Genomic DNA, 18,200 nt, shown 5'->3' on the forward strand with positions numbered 1-18,200 from the left:
TGATGGGTTGATGTTGTATATTTAGAAGGTGGTAAAACTCGTCCTGGCTCATTTACTGTTGAGTCTCCACAGCGCATCTGCCAATCTTTGGTAGAAATCAAAACACATCATAGGTAATTACTAGCGTGGTTTTGAAAATGGTAGACACCAATGTGGTTCGACTCCAGCGGCACCACCGCCACCTAATCCACCTATTTCCATCTCATAACAGCAGCGTTAAGCGCTGCTGTATTCTGGTTTCAATAGTGTGGTACGGAAGACATACTTTTTAGAAGCGTTTCATAGTCCTCAGAGGTAGCAACGCATCTGCGACTGACCTCAGGTAGGAATATCTAACTCTATGTAGGGTTGATTACAGATGTCCATACGGCATTAGTCACTTACCATCAGGTGGACTGCATGCTCGTCTAAAAAATTACAGATGTCGATACGGCAGTAGCCACTTACCAACGGGTGGACTGCAAGATCATCTTATGCTACTTCTATCTTATAAAAAAAGTAATACACAAGCGTATATTTAGAAACCGGTGAAACGTTGAGTGATTCTCGTGTAGTTGACTCTGGAGACACCACCGCAGCGCATCTGTCAATTTCTGGTAGGAATCAAACTATATCAAGGGTTTTCTCGAATTACGTATGTCTTTGGGTGTAAGTGTTCAATACATACGTTGAGCGAGCGCAGCTGCGCGAGGTCGTCGTGCGCGGGCTCCATGTCCACGTCGGCCAGCGGGGACTCCGCCCGCCCGCGCCCGGGCTCCGCCGTGCCCAGCTCCTTCACCCTGCAAACATAAATATTACACGTATCAGTGTAAAGTTACCATAAAAACTACTACTAAATAGTGAGAGATGAAGAATTATGAAATTATCGATATAATTACCATATTCATGTCATAAGTAGTGGTCTAAGTAGTACATAGTATTAGTTTAAAAATAGTGATAAGTCCAAAATTTCAACATCCATCATCAATAGTTCAAAATTTACAAAAAAAAATAACAAAAAATATAACCGACTTCTATATTACTACAAAGTAAAAATAATTCAAATAAATGTTGGTTTAGTACACATTTCTGAAGTCGGCGCTTGATTTTGATAAACAGCGTAAACAGCGAGTCCAATATGAGTCAAATATATAACATATGAGTTAAATATGAGCGTGTATAAGTGTCAATAAAAACATATATACGGTCGAATTGAGTAACTTCCTCCTTTTTGAAGTTCGTTAAAAATTACAATGCACAGACTATTTTTGACAATCTTCAATCACCCTATTTTTAATATAATAATTGATCAAGTGCAAGTTCAAGTGCAAGTTCTTTTTTAATTTTCTCGATATCGTGTTGTCGATATATTAGCGTTGATATAACCTAACTCTGAATATATCGTCGCGTCACTAGCAATAGTTTACCTGTCGGCATATCGCAGCGTGTTGAGGCTGTGCTCGCAGGAGGACATGGCGGGCGAGATCATGGCGATCATGCAGGTGCGCGACTTGTCCCCGATGAAGGAGTCGCGCAGCACCTGCGTCAGCTTGGACACGCGGAACGGCAGGTGGTTGTTGCCCTTCATGCCTAGCGCGCGGATGCACTCCTTCAACGCCAGCAGGGACTTGTTGATCTCTGCGCTTTCCATGCCTACAAGTGTACACACAATGATGTCATTCACCTATTAATTAGTGAGCTTCAAATTGCCAAATATAGAACTCTAGTTCTACCAAATTTAACGAAAAATGGCAATTCCTAAACATAGATTATGTAAGGTGGCTAGATCTTTCATGGGTAATTGTATTCGCTATTACAATAAAATAGCCGACTATATATTGAATCTCACAGAAAAAAAAGTTTAACATGTCGTTAAACGCTATGTAAAAATGCGTACTATAAACAAAGTGATTATTTGACTGACAAAACTGTGTGGTCTGAAGTAGTTCCAGCTCCACATGTACCATTACGTTAAATTTGACATTGTAAAAATGTGTTTTTTTTAAGATGTCTTTCGCCGCTTCTTCTCCATAACGAAACACCTTGTGAAGTAGCGGTAGTTGTATTGACATTCAAAAAGTGCCCTGTAAAGAACCTATTTTGAATAAAAAAAAATGATTTGATATGATTTAAAAATTATTTATACTGACGCGTCTGTCGGTTGGCGGAGGAGGTGTCGGCGCCGCGCTCGTTGCCGGCCAGGTCGATGAGCGAGAACTTGCCGTGCACGCGGTGCATGCCGGGCGACCGCACGATGATCTGGAACACCGCGTGCGACCGCGACGAGTTCGAGTTCGCTGACGTCTGCAAACGGCAAGGATACAAACACTTTAGGCGTTAAAAATTTACAAGTGTCTATCTGTTACGGTTCCAGAGATAGAACCCTGTGACAGACGGACAGAAAGACAGACGGCAGTCTTGGTAATAGGGACCCGTTTTTACCCTTTGGGAAAGGAACCCTAAAAATTAGTTTTATGGGAATGCAGGTCTCCCTGGTCTTGGTATATAAGAAAATAATGTAATAGAGCGCTACTGAACTTTATCAAATAATAATAATCAAGCTATGCCCACCAAAGATCGAAATGTGAAAATTTCTAGTAATTGTCATAAATCAATCTTTAGGCAAAACATGAGATAAATTGATTATTCATAACGCACGTTAACAAGGACAAATAGAAGTTATTGAAATAAAAGAATGTGGAATACTTATATTTCAAATTAAGCTGCAAACATAGGGTTAGAAGTAGACTATAGACATAGTCTGTCAACTCCACCGACATTACATAATGAAACAGAAGTCTCGCATACAACATCCCATAAAAAAAGCTTGTAACCTGTCCGGAGGTCCTGGCGGCGTTCCCGTGGTGGATGAGCTTGAGCACTTCCTCGACGGTGTCCACCACCTTCTCCGTGAGCCCCACGATCTGCACCTGCTGCTTGCCGTCCTCCAACACGCGCAACTTCGCCTTGTCCGCTAACAGGTCGAACACCTGCGACACAGACAACAATATAGGATTATCGGGATTGATTTTTCTTACTAGTAATATCTGCATCAATATAAAACTTAGATAGGTGTTCACTGTTCAATGATAAAAAAATGATTTGGGATAAATAAGTTTATCAAGCATATTCATTTCTGGACTTGACTTCTCCAGCAATCCAATTATTCGTATTTAATAAAAATAAAAATATACTTCTCCGCCAGCAGGTCGATCACCTGCGACAGAGCAACGACTGTTGGATATCGGGATTGGTTTTCCTTAGTACTAACATGGGCATCAATATAAAAGTTAGGTAGGTGTCCAATGTCAATAGGTAAAAAAATAGTCTTGGGGTAAAAATGTTTATCAACTAGACTAGTTTAGTTTACTACTAGATTAATTAGAACTAGATTAGTTTTTTGTCTAGACTCAACTTCTCCAGAAATCCAATTATTAATTATTTATATTTAATAAAAATAAAAAGTTACTCCTTTATGTGATAAAACAAAGAAGTGCATTGTACACATACCAGTGTAAAGAGCTACCATATATTTGCCACTGGAAAAATCATCGCTCATGATCCCATTGTGCCATTATGTGTCGTACACTAGGACACGCCATTCTATGACTAATATAACTCAATACATCAAACATCGATGGGTAGTGTCATACCTTCCCGGAGTAGATCTCGAAGAAGGAGGCGGACACGATGAGGTTGAGCGGCTTGTACTTGGGCGAGCGCAGGTACGCGAACACGTCGCGCGCCGCCATCGCGTAGATGCCCTTCTTGCAGTCCTGCGTCTTGCCCTACCACACCGCACGAAATTATTACAGATTAGGAATTACTTGATTAAACGAAAAAGTGATTTTAGCAATAAGAAATAGCTAAAAAAAGCAAAAAATGATTTCAAAAAAAGTTTTACGCGGACATCCATTTATCATAGTAATTAATTGACGTCTATTGTAAGGTTCGCTTTTTATGAGTGCTTAATTATTTATTCGCGATTCACATAATTTATATTGTACGTTTCCCATGTGAGATATACAATTAACAATTAGTGTAGTTTCCCCGACACTGATATCCACAGTATTTGGCTTGCTAATGCACCGCTCGGGCCGACGGTGATTATAAAATGACCACAGTGACGTATGCGCTCGAGACAAATACATATATACCCACACCACATAGACTAGAATACCGTGTCATTGAATTTCGATAATAACCCACGTACATTCGTTACACCAACACATTAAAAAATTATGTGACCGAATGTACTTATCGTAAATAACAATACACATTTGAATCAAATAGGAAATAATCTTCATTTAAAAATAAATTAATTCAAATAGAATAGTAATGTTCTATAATTTTAAAGATTAACTACCATTTCTTAACCTCATGCCCTCAAAACCATAAATCAAAAAGCAATTACTAAAGTATTATATCTTGAGATTTATAACATGTGTGTACCTGGAAGTCCCCGCCCATGGTGTGCGTCTTGCCGGAGCCGGTCTGTCCGTACGCGAAGCACGTGGCCATGCCGCCCTCGAAGATCGTCTGCACCAGCGGCTTGGCCGTGTATCTGCAAACGATTGCGAATCACGTCAGAGATTACATTACAAATACACCGTTTTTAAGCAAGAAATAAACAACTTGAACCATTTGTCTTCAATCTGAAACTGTTAACATTCCATTTTATCTATAATTCTCCTATAAGTAAACAATTAATTAATTTCTTTTTTGTTTATTAATTTACATTTTATTGAACCAACAAAAAAAATTGGCATTAATGTTCAGTATAACATAAGCATAATTAATGTTAAGCATTAAATAGCATTTTCTGCTAGTCAGCCTTATGGATGTGCAGAAAATGAAAGAAAATATTTTTCCTGGGTCTGGGTCCTTGCCCCGTCTTTATGTGTCCATACTAACCACGACACAGAAAATCTAATCTGTCTTCTATAACCGACTGTAGAGTAACATTACTAACTTATAAACAACTTCATTGGTGCATGTGTCGTCGAAAGCGTAGTCGAATCTGAACTTCTGGTTCTCGAGGTACTTGGTGAGGTCCACCTTGTTCTTCGGCTCGTGTACTATCATCTGGTCTTTCGTCGGCACGCTGATTACGTCCACCTGAAATGTTGTATTGCACATTTAAGTTTTTTTCGAATGAGATTTGTGATATTAATACATTTTTTTATCTAATGCAACTGCATAAGAAAGAGGTAAGATACTCGTATTTATGTGCCCTATATCAGCAGTAAAACGTTAATGTAATGTGATTGCTTTAAATAATGTCTGAGGTTTTCGAACATAGTCGTCATCAACTGAGGATTCTTCTTTGATTTACGTACTTTAGGCCGTAATCTACCACGCTGGCCAAATGTGGATTGATCGATTTCACACACCGTTAAAAACTTTTTTAAACCCTCAGTCATATACATTTATTCACGATGTTTTTCTTTACCATTTGGCAACGAATTAACTTCTAATATGCATTAAATTTTTCAAAACTGAGGTTCCTAGTATTCGTACCTGATACCCCCTAATTGAGTGATTGAATTTCTAACCACTAGGCTATCACTGTTTAGAAACAATATAGAAAACGCGAGAATGTTTACGACATGACCCCTTTAAACCCCAAAAATGTTTAAATCCCCTATCAGCTCCAAACAGCTCCAAACAGCTCAAACACCACAAACCTCCTTCTTAGTGATCTCCTTCTTGTTGAGCGGTCGCTTCCTCACGCACACGGTGATCTGGTGGTCCTCCACGGGCTCGTTGCCAGTCAGCGGCCGGAAGTCGATGCTGTTCTGGTACTCGCGGATCATCGCCAGGAACTCCCAGTTCGGGTTGCCTGGGTCCATGTTCATTAGCGCCTCCTGAAAATTTATAAGAGAATATAAATACCTAGTATGTAAAAGTTAGTAAACAAAAGATAATAGTTCGAAATCGAGAACTGCGATGGATTAAAAAGACTAAAAGCGTGTAAAAAAATATACAACTACATAAATGTTTGTTACCGGTAATTGAGAATTCGGTTGTGGTTATGATAAATAACTTTACAAGGAAGTACATTCCTACATCATTCTGATACCCCTTAGCGTTTAAAAGCGCTTCACCTCTATCATACAAGCTATGGAGAATATGACTTGCACTTCTTACTCTGTAAACTCAGTCAATCCCTGCTTCACAGATCCTCTAACTGCACAAGAAGTCCTACTTTCTCTAATTATTTCATCTTGGAGCTCAACCCAACTCTATTCTACAAGCTCCAAAACCAAGCTCTGTCCGTCTCTATCCCACAAACTGTCATCTTACTAGTTTAACAACACAAATCAAAGCATCATCATCATCATAACCACCCTCCCCTCAACGAGCGACCCACCTTCTCCTCCTTGAGCTCGGCCTGCCGCTGGCGGCGCTTCTCGCGGTTCTCCTTGAGGCGCTCCACCTCCTTCACGACGTTGGAGCGGCGCGCCGCGCCCGACGCCACCGCGTGCGGCACCGACGCCGTGCTCGCCACGCCCGCCGGCCGCGCAGAGCCCACCGCGTTGAACTGGAATCACAACGAACACATACACTTTCTTAATTTGTACCTTGTGATGGAATATTAACAAAACACACTCCTTACTATTTACTACTTACTTTGTCATTTATGAAAAGGGAATTATTATACAATTTATGTTTTTTTATAAATATAATATTGGAATAAAAAACGAGCGTGCGGACTATCTAATGATAAGAAGCTACTGCCGCCGGTGGACATCTGTAATCAACACTGTATGTATCTTACCACACACTTCAAGTTACAACCCAGCATCGCTTATCACTGCTGTTATTAGGTAGAAATAAGTGTTACGGTGGTGCCGCCGAGATGGGACTATCCACACCAACATACACTTTGTTATTCACTTATTTAAGAAAAGTGGATTATCACGCAAATAATGTTACGAATAATATACACGAATAACATTAGTAAATATCCTTATCGGTATTGCATTGAATTTTAAGTGGTATTGCAAAATGTTTTCTTACATTTTTACAGTGTGTGATTTTTAGTTACATTCTAATTTCAGAATGTTGAATTACAAACTATTTTTAATAATATCATTAGTATCACTTAAAATAATATTTTGATATAAAGTAAACGGTACAACATACGATTTCGTTGTGTTGTTTTGGTGTTCACATTACATCCAAAAATACAAATGTGTTGCTACCATTAATTTATGTACTATCTCTATACCCAAAAATACTACTAAATTATTACTTTTAGACCTGATGGCTACCTAAAACTAAAACAGATATCTTTGATTTTTTTATTATAGAAAAAAGCTAATGAACACCTTGTTCAATCTGACCTACGTCTACTAAAATCTACTAGATATCTAAACACACTTTTAAATAATAGGAAAATAACAAGGGATATTGGAAAGGAAAAGGTAACGAAACCTCTTTATTGTACCCTCGTCGCTGGGCGTGCATGTAGGGGGAATGCTGGAGTCCTGGCGGGACCGACGCGGCGCTGGGCGTGCTGCCCGAGCGGGACCGCCCGCCAGAGTTCGGTGGCTAGGGAGCAAGGGCAAGGGATCAGGGTGAGGTAGGGTTGAGTTTGGACATTGTAAATAATCTTATTCGAGTGCGGCAGTACACAATTCTACAACTGCAATGCCAAAAGAGTCTTTATCTACAAACATCGTACGTATCAGACAAAAAAATCATTTTATAAAATGTGTATGAACGTATTTACGTCTTAACACGACTGTGCAGATATGGGCCGTATCCGTCAAAATGTTGTAGGTATAGAAAAATATGATTTGGTCTAACTCGACACCTACAGCTATAACAATGTGGTAAGGCAAACGAGAGTCATTCCAACTTAATGTTTAGGGAACGCATTTTTGGTCGGTCGACGAGCGGCATGCTCACCTGGGCGGAGCCCGACGGGGCAACGCGCTAAGAGGACGTTCCTCTGGAGATCCCGGAGTCCGTTACGCAGCGCCGAAGACGGCCACCGGGGGGGTTTTAGTACGGTAAGAATCCCACATAACTCAGTGTCGCCCCCACGGCACGTTTCGAAGAAAAAAAAAGGGTTACAGTTATTCACACGATAGTCTCACCTGCTGCGTGATCCTAGAGTTGGCGGTGGGCTGCGGCTGCGGCGGCGGCTGCTGCGGCGGCGGCACGTTCTCGGCGCCGCGGCGGCCGGTCGTGTCGCCGCCGTGCCCGTTCGTGTACGCGCCGCCGCCGCCCGCGTTCGACACGCGCATCTGGTTGTTGCGCGTCACCCGAGAGGGCGCTGCAAAATACAAAAATAATATAAAAAGGACGGATCCTAAGAGCCTGTAATGTCTAAACAGCTTAGCGCTCGAAAATTGTATACATAATAATATCTATTTATTAATAATTCTACACGTTTTGTAAAAAAAAAAATATCAGAATCATCTAGCTACTAAGAAAAAGAGAATACCTGAAGTTAGTTGGAGTCATAAATAGTTCTTTTCTATTTTTTTATATCAAGGTATTTATGAAACTTTTATGCATAAAAAGTACTGTTATCTTGCTACTACAATATTCAAATATGTATAAAGTTATTGACTTTTATTGTATATTCGAAATAAAAATGCATCTGCACATATTATCTTCGAATTAGATTTTATTAAAACGATGGAAAAACTAAAGCACGTATTTAACAAAGAATAACCTCGTGTATAGCCGGTAATAATAAAATGAAGTTGCAAAAGAATTACATTTATAATTTTTGATATGACCATGTTCCTAAAATATTTTGTTATAAATATCCAGTTAACAACGGGCGCAGGTAAACAAAACTTTAATTATTTAGATCATGATAATATGCGTGATAAAACTACAATAAGCAAAGCCGAATTGAAACGATGAATCAAAAAAAAAAAGCTACAAAAACCGAATACGATTGACAGCCGAAGGTGCAGAAACAAAAAATAATCCAAACAAATAAGGTGCGTTAGCGACAGCCGAGTGCGCCTCTTACGTGACTTCGGCACATGCTCCTCTTCCACTGGGGGCTTGGCGGGAGACTCCGCTCTCTCGAACGCCTCCACAGCGGTGTTGGACTCCGAGGAGTCCGCGACTCGCTTCCGCCACCGGAACCACGAGCAGCACATATTTGGCAATCTGTTCAGTCTCTATATTACGCTATATTTGGTCATTAAGTGTTTCATTGGCTGCATGAGTTTACTTTATATCTCCGTCATCATTTTTTTCTTAACCTCAATTTGGAACAGAGATTTATATCAATTGACATGTGCTAGCCGAGAGACGGATAGTTCGAAATGGCAGCTGAATGCGTTGGCGCAAGGCAATCCTGCGCCTGCGCCGACTGCCATATTAGGATCTCTTTCCGTACTCAAGGCAATGAACCGTGACGCACGCGAGCCGGGCACGGTCGTGCGCGAAGGCGAAACAAAATAACGAGCACGTTACTTAAAACCACAACATACAAATTTAAATCGGCCTTGGCGCCCAAAGACCAGTAAAAACTTTCGCATCAGCCGCAAAACTAACTGTTGCGGGCCATAAACGACACGTGACCAGAACGACTAACCCACAAACACGATATAGGCGCAATAGTGAGATCAGACTCGAGACCAGCAAAAACAAAATTTGTAACAAAACGAACACCGCAACGACAAAAGTCTGACTGACGCTGAGAAAACAAGACGACGTCGGCGTAGATCAATTACTTGAATTAGTCAATAAATGGAGTTCTGCAATTGGAATCTAATGGAAGCAGACTATCGCGTGTCATGTAGGCCTGCTGTGTCCTGCCATTATTAAATATTCATTAGTCGCTGACGTCGCGCGAGCTTCCAATCGATAGTGTCTAATGATTGACACTGCTGCTCTCTCTAATATTTATTAAGGTGAACATGACAATGAAAGTCAAGTGACCATTAATTTTAAAACGAGTTAAAAACAAGTTTTTCGTTTATTACGTGCATCATATAGTGACGAACAAGTGCATACAGAAGCTACTTAAGACTATCTCGTTACTCGTCAACAGATGTCGCTAGGATTGAACATAACCACAAGAGCGCTATTGAATATCTACTGGAAATGATAGACATTTCTGAACAACCTCGATCTCATCTTAATATAAATAAATTTAAAAAGAAGAACAATGATATTATAAAAGCTTGTAATAACACTATTTTATCATCATTAATCATTAACCGATTGTTTAGTAACTTATACGATCAAAAGACTGTTGTAAGGAAGTCTAACGATAACATTCGCTTAAGAAGCTTTACAATAGATTCGTGAGCTAACCTACAAGCGTTCAGCCGTTCATTATTATAGCAACGTACAAACATGTCCAGTACTTCATAGCTCAACGTGCTCTAGCACGGAAACGCTAGATTTACAATCACGAACAACGTGGAAGACCAACGGTTATCGCGCCTCGAGGATTCCCATTTAACGTGGGAATGCCGTAATTCACGCTGCCTGCCAGCTTTTGCATAGGTTTGCATGCATGTGTTTTATAGCTCCATCACTTTTGCCGAGTCGTTAGTACTGAGCAGTAAAATTATCGCATAATAAGTCCATAGTTTGGAAGGTACAAATTAAATTAAGAATATCCTCACTATATTAGAACATGAGCTAGTACCACAAGACTCAATTTTACCACGACCCAAAAAACCTATTGCCTAAAGAAATAACAAAAATTCAATTCAATTTTTCGTTTGTAATATTTTAAAAAACCTTGAAGGTTAAACTATAGCTAATGAAATTTACAGGGATATGAAAAAAATTATGCAAGTATTCCATTACAGCATACATTAACCTGAATAAAGTGGAACAGCCATTGCCACGGCGGCATTGAACTTTATATATAAAACAGCGAACGAGTTAATTATGCGAACAAAATAATGCTACAATTCTAGCACTGAAGACTTAATAAAAAAGAAAACTATAATTTATATGAATAACTCTCACTCAACTCAATTCAAAACCGATTCTCATTTGACCTTTGCAGTTGTATTTTTTTCATACAAATGCCCTACAGCTGCGCATAAAGGTATATGATATCATATAAATAAGTTACTTTCATAAAATGATGTAATTATACAAATGATCACCCACATTTATAAAAAAAATAGATAAGGGAAAAATATGCGGACAAATACAAAAATTTACAAAATGAACATTGAAGAAAAATTTAAAGACAACACAAAGATGCCCACAGAATTCTTATGGACCACGGAGCTTAGTAAAACAATTTCAAAATACTTCTACATACAAAGGGTTATCAGAATCTTACTTACACGTAAGATTCTGATAAAATATTTTTGGAGTAGATAATATGAGGAGACATTCCAAATCGAAACCACTGGTAAATGGTACGGTAAGTCAGAAACAGAACACAGAAAAGATTCATGATTCTACAAATTCACGGTTTTCATTGATCTTCCAAAACGACGTCAAAGTAGGTACCCAGTTACGAAAGAAGAACATTGACCATGCAAAATCGCATTTGACCATTGACTCTTTAGTCTAATTCGATCTTCCAATTATTACCGGAACGTGACACAACGTGATTACGCTTCATCACAATGTTTGACCGAACGAATATTGTAATCATTTCTTGTATTTCATGCCAAAAGGAAAGTGAAAAATTTCTCTTGAATGTAAATTGACCATCTTACTACCCCATCTTCAATAATTGTCATCAAACATTTATTTTCAGAACTTTGGAGCCAAAATGATTTTTACTGTACTTTGAAAATATTTTATTCAACCCTTTCACTTGATATTTTACGTTGATAGAAAATCAATCAAAGACAATTAAAATATTGTAGGAAAGAATAATTAAAAAAAATCTCCAACTTCAGATAATGGGACTGACAACTATAAAACAGTTGAGGATCACTTTTGTCGCCGTAAGACACGGTGTCGTGGGAAATTCGCAACGGTCGTTAGCCGCTGCCTACGCTCATCTTAGCGCCTGATTCACTCTTGACTCTACCGGTGGTCGTACTCATGCCCCCTGTTTCGCACTATACTGAGTCTGACTAAGTTTAAATCTTAAGTTCCTACCCATAAGGACTTTTGAGGCATCTTCATTAAATCTTAAATTCGTAAACACCTCTCAACTGAGTCTTTGATAGTGCGTGGGTAGTTAATGATGACAAACGTATTGCAGGACGCAATGACACCCAAAATAATACAATTCATTTATTATTTAATTTATAATTAAAACAATCGTGGAATCCAATAGGAAGCATGTGTACAACATTTACAAGGATATCCTTTGTGTTGGTAATTGAGTTGTATTAATGAAACTACACGCGATATCGTTTTTCTAAGAACAAAATAATTATTGTTACCACCTTTTGTGAAAAAATACCACTTAGAGAAAACGTCTGGTTTAAGGTATATCACAAAACAATGGTCGGGAAATTACAGAACAACCGTCATAGTAGGCTCATGTAAAGTTTGTTGTTGATTCAATAAAACCTAACAGCACTGATGACAGAAATAGAACAACTATAACATTCACAATTCTCAACTTTATTCATTGATAGCCACTTTCCGATATGTAAACTTTCCAGTCTAATCTATCAATATGCGACGTCCATAGCGGGAAATCCATCCCCTGGAGGATACACAAACACACACCAAAATGTACCTTATTGAAACGATATACAGCTCAACATCCAGGCACATCACAGGGTTGGAACTTACAGCCCACGTTTATCCGCCGTTGCTGCATTTGCATGGTGCATCTCTCGTACAACACTGGCATGACGTATAGTAAAAAAAAAAACTTTATCTATGGCAACACGAAGGTCGGATTCCCCGCACTACTCGGTGTTCTCCATTTGTTTGATTGTGATGTTCGAGCGGTGCCAGGCGGTGTTGTGGTACGCGGCCGGCCGCGCACTGTCCGCGCGCGCCCTCGTCTGCCTACACTTATACGCGAACTAACGGAGTCCGGCTGACCGCCCCATGGAAAATTCAACCCCGAAACACGTCCGTATTAATCGTTGCACGCTACCAAGGCATTTTAATGGCTGGAAAAATATGGCCCCACATGAGCGAAACATATGCCGACCGAAAGGAAGAGCGTCCGGTAGTGGTGCGGCGTCCGGTGGTGGCGCGGTGAAAATAGTAGCAGTTCTTGCAAAGGTCGCCGATGAAATAGACGTAGCGGCGTTATCTGACCTTTGAAAATGTAATAATATTACTAAAGAAAATGTCACAAACTAACATTATCATTTCCGCAGAACGCGGGGAAACAAAAACTACTTACCGCTATGGGGACCAAAATAACTTACCAATGGACATCAAATAGAAATAAAACTTTATAACTTATACCCTTATATAAAAAAATTAAGATTGAGAGAAACTTGGATGCTTGTCCAATGGTAATCTGAGTCAAGCATTTGAGGAAAAGCTCAAATTAACATGATAAATCGAAATACATTATTGATTGCATATCTTATTAGGTTAATTTAATTAGTAATATAATCATACAAACATAATATCGCCATTCTCTTTTTTATAAACTCGTCTACTATAAAAAAAAACCTAGTGTTACTCGGACACAATTTTTTATCTAAACCTGACTGGCACACCTTGAAATATATGGTTCTATTCTAAAGATTTATAAGGTGTTGTGTAAGGTCAAAAATGTACTTAAGGAAGCGACAGTATGACATAAATGTTAATGTAGTATTCTAATGATTTATGAAGAAAAATTCTCCATAATTGTATCACAAATCAGTCAAAAGACTGACACTCCTGGCAGGAAATACCAAGTTATATGTCCTTAATGAGTACAATGGAAATTTAACCAACAAAGTTAAAAATAAGTATAAGTTTAGCAAGAAAAAGAATGGATTAGAGAAGTCAAATTCGTTTCAAGTTTGATTGATTTAAAAGCTAAAACTGCTCGAGGATGACTCTTGGCACGGCTTCAATAGAGGCCAACGCACTAGATATCAACATTGTACTAGACGAGGTGGTAATAATAAATTCATTATACGCCTGTCTCTAGCCGTGTGTTGCTATAATATGAAACGATTCATACAAATTTATAAACCTACGTATTCAGACGGATAAGAAGAATTAATATGAATGAATGCCTTTATTATGGTGAGCTGCTTATCTTTTCATCAGATGTGGCTTCTGTTGTTGAAAGCCCTTGTTCAAGTCCTTAAGATAATTTATAATTCTCGTTGAATAATTAAGTTTTGCATAATTTTAGTTTTCTCTAAAGATATTAACAAACAGGATGTGTTAATGAAAATGTAATTACGTTGTTAACATGTTTGCGAAATGAAGAAGCGGTTTCAGTAATTACTTAAAAACCAGGTCGAGGATACATCAAATAATAAAGATTAATTAGTAGTCAAAATTTAGTTAAAATATTTACATATTATGTTAGTATACCTATCGAGTAGTGCGAGTTGATTAATTAATGGTATCAATTAGGTATTAATCACGCGGCACCTCTTTCGCTTCAGTAAAAGTAGCCTCACCTCAATATTTATACTAGTGCAACTTATTTATAAAGTTCGATGACATCTGTGGCTAGCAGTAAACTTAACACTACTTTAATTCCATAATAGTTTTTATAAGATAAAAGTGACAAAGGAGTATGTAGTCCAACTGATGGCAGGAGAATACTGCCGCCCATGAAAATTTGTAATGAAATGCAGAGAATATGAGAATCCTACTTGAGTTGCTACCCCTGAGGAACAGTAGTTAGTGCTTAACAGTGCTGTTGTAAGCTTATAAGCCAGAAATAGGTATAGCGGTGATATCTCCGGAGACGAACCACAAATAACATAACGTAGATAGTATAGTAACAAACAATTATAGCTTAGTGGTAGAAACATGCCTATCAATCGAGAGGTCCTAGGTTGAAATCTCAGGCACACACAGGTAGAAATGAATTATCTCTTGATTTAACAGTGAAGGAAATTGTCGTGACCTGCATACCTGAGAGATCTTTAAATAGAAGTTTTCAAAGGTACCCATGTGATGTTTATCCGTTAGTACCTAATTCGCTCTTGGCTAGCGCGGTGGACGCCTATCCTTCTTGAGGTTTGTTGGGTTATGAGTTGCTGATGATGAAAATTGATAAAATGCTTCATTTGGGAATTTCGGTGCACCAAGCGTCCGCTCGCACGGCTGCCAGCGACACCGAGCATGTCCTGCGGGGTCGAGGCCGCGCGTCGGTTGCGGGCAGTGTAATGCGATCTTGACATTGCGCCGCGCGAAGGCCACTCCGTATCGTTATTCGTTTGCCACTTTATTATGTGTCGAGGGGAGCGAAGCTTTGTTTGTACGAGCAGTATGAGCGCTTCCACGCAGGTAAAGTCTAATTGTACTGTACCAATTCAAATATTAAAATAAGATTTCAATAATTCGAAAGAAATAATATTATGAGAAAAACAATATTTAAAACAAAAAACATCGTTCTGAATGTAAATTAATAATAAGAACATAGTAAGTAATTAATTGCATAACGCATAATTATTCTACTTAGAAATATTTAACAAAATATTACAGCGCAAAAACAGTTTCCTTACAAAGTCAATGAAAATATGTATAAATTTAAGTTTCATTCAAGGACGGCAGTTACCACTTAACATTGGTGGACTGCATATATTTTACTACTAACATCACATAATTAAAATACCTACGTCATAAGCTTAAAAACATGGAATTAATTCTCATATAAACTGAATAATTTACAGTTTTAAATGCCGCGAAAGTCGCAAGGGACGTCGTTTTTGCAACGTTTAACGAGCTCTCTACTTTCAGCCGGGAGAAACTCTTCAGCAAACAGCTGTGTACAAAGCTGTTTGGTTTTAACTAGTTTCAACTTTACCTACTCTTGTTTATTTTCGAAGACCTAAAATTAGTGTATAAACGTAAATTCTGAAAGAGAAATCATGAAACAGATAATTCAAGAGCGAGGTTTGTTCACGTATACCTACATTTTTATACAAATAATTCTAAGTTTCATTAGAGCAATTTTATGCACGACTCGAATTCTGCCCTGGAGTTGAATATGGCGATGCTCATGGGTGGGCGGTATTGATCATCAGGATCGGTAAATGCACATTTGAGCCTATTGCGACGAAGTCCTATGTAGATTTGTCCTTTAGTAATAACGTAACCAATGTCTTGTAATGCTCGTCTAGCAAAATTTGTAATTTTTGCCTATCGAAATTTTCAAATTTGGAGCTGTGGCAGTTAAGAAATACATAAGACTGTATAACCCAAGTATTATCTTAGGCATAAGCCAACAAAATTGTTAATTGTGATATCATCAAATGAACTTCTGAGTACGATACACCTACTTGAAATCGGTTTGTTATTGTTAAGTATGAGTCAATAGCGCTAATCAAAATGCTGCGCATAGCTTCAACGCGCAAGATGATGCAAACAAAATTGCGTAAAGGCGATTTAGAGCATTGCAAACTTGTAAATCCGACCGCGTAACTGGTTCGCTATGGTATCTACCGCCATTCAACATCGAAGATATAATCACGGTACTGGTCTGAGTAATTGGATTGATTTATCAGAAAGAACAACAATGTTATGTAATATCACTTATAAGAAATTTGTGATCGATGTTATTTGATGTAAAGGCGAAAGAAGGTATGTACCTATACATTTTTTGTAAAATTAGATGAATCTAAAGAAATCATTTTTTCTTGGTAAGAAAAGAAAGAATGTAACTCAAAAGTGGTTATGAAGAGAAATGCAAGGAACAGTGAAAAATATAATAAATCTCTTTAGACTTTAAAATTCTTACTAAATATGCTGAGACACGATCCTGTTGTTGTTCAGTGCGTCACTTCATCCTACAACTTAGGGTAAAAGGCGGTGTTATAAAAATCTAAAACAGAGCAAACGTGGCGAAAGAACTGAAGACGGTATATCGCACGTTAATGGAGTAATCAAAGTTTTCCCACTTCGATCCACCTCCCGGACAATCAAAATCGACACTAAGAAGTGGGCGGCATAAAGAATTGCTGTTTGCAAGGCAAGTTTCCATGTCTTAACTGGTGTAGAGACGAGCCGTACCAGTACCAAACACCAGGCCAAGTCGGGGCAGGTAAGCAATCGGTCCCAATGTAGGACAGATAAGTAGGCCACACAGCAACAATCGTTGCCAAAATCAAGTTGCATAACGCGAATCGACGCATCGGAAGTGAGGTGAGAAAAGCTTGTTACAATTATAACCCTACTGTTGATCAAATCATTCTATCAATCGTTTTATTGAAAGTAGACTATTTACATAATTATTTCTGAACGTCAATGTACTAACAGTTCGCAAGGTGTTTCGTTAATAGAGAAGAAGTGGACAAATACTTGAAGCTTAGTTTGAGACAATCGTGGACTAAAGATTAATGCAAAATTCTACTACTTCTAAATCTTTATGTCATAGATTTTTGTATGGCAAGTAAGATCCTTGGATAACGGATCCTTGGATAAGTAACCTTTGAATGGGATGGGACGGATGGGTAAAGTAACTTTTCGTAATCAATTATATCATAGGGGAGATATTTTATATTTCTTACAACTGCAGTGACAGATTTGTTTACATAATTATATGCAGAACCAAAATAATTACAATAACTTTATTTACCTATGCATAAATTTCTTACCAAATATACTCAAAATTGAATTGGAAATGTTCTTCCAAAAGGTTCTAATGTTTATTTAGCCTGCATGCGCGCATTTCTTATTTACGAGAGCCTGGAGTTTCATAAACAGAGCAGGTGCTTTAAATGTAAATTTATATTTATGATGTTTACAGAAAACCAAACATACATTTCAAATTATAATGTGTTCAGTGTTAGTATATTTTATGTAAACTTTGAATAATGAGATGATATTAGATAAAGATTTCTAGTATGAAGACGTTAATAGTGTGTAATTTGATGCAATTAGCAATGCTTACAATAAGCTAATCAGTAGATATTCCTCGTATATACAATATGAAACTGTCTTGTTTTAAAAATAATCCTATAAATAAATCTTGTGACTTTCCGCTGTCGTGAAATTCTCATTAACTATTAACTACATAATAATTACATTCCGTCATAAAGCAGTTAAAGCTTAATCTCTAAAGATGTAATTCTAGATTATATTTATAGGTTTCAATCAAATTTATCGTCAGACATAAAATCAGGCAAGATGTTATCAACATTAATTCAGTCGGA

General features: G+C 38.1%; 1 protein-coding gene across 1 annotated transcript in view; it reads right to left on the minus strand.

Annotated features, from left to right (window-relative positions):
• Klp10A (kinesin-like protein 10A) overlaps window positions 1-18,200 on the minus strand; it is a 62,392-nt gene that overhangs the window by 6,888 nt on the left and 37,304 nt on the right. The window contains exons 5-15 of the mRNA XM_073082710.1: window positions 8,088-8,266; window positions 7,420-7,536; window positions 6,353-6,523; window positions 5,667-5,846; window positions 4,952-5,097; window positions 4,432-4,543; window positions 3,633-3,767; window positions 2,814-2,969; window positions 2,130-2,283; window positions 1,407-1,632; window positions 668-779 (exon numbers count right to left, since the gene is read on the minus strand). Of these exons, the coding sequence (XP_072938811.1) occupies window positions 668-779; window positions 1,407-1,632; window positions 2,130-2,283; window positions 2,814-2,969; window positions 3,633-3,767; window positions 4,432-4,543; window positions 4,952-5,097; window positions 5,667-5,846; window positions 6,353-6,523; window positions 7,420-7,536; window positions 8,088-8,266 (1,688 nt within the window). The remainder of the gene's footprint in view (window positions 1-667; window positions 780-1,406; window positions 1,633-2,129; window positions 2,284-2,813; window positions 2,970-3,632; window positions 3,768-4,431; window positions 4,544-4,951; window positions 5,098-5,666; window positions 5,847-6,352; window positions 6,524-7,419; window positions 7,537-8,087; window positions 8,267-18,200) is intronic.

This window comes from Epargyreus clarus, unplaced genomic scaffold (assembly GCF_041222505.1).
Source record: "Epargyreus clarus isolate Ecla_fem2 unplaced genomic scaffold, WU_Ecla_fem_2.2 ptg000003l, whole genome shotgun sequence".
NCBI lineage: Eukaryota > Metazoa > Arthropoda > Insecta > Lepidoptera > Hesperiidae > Epargyreus > Epargyreus clarus.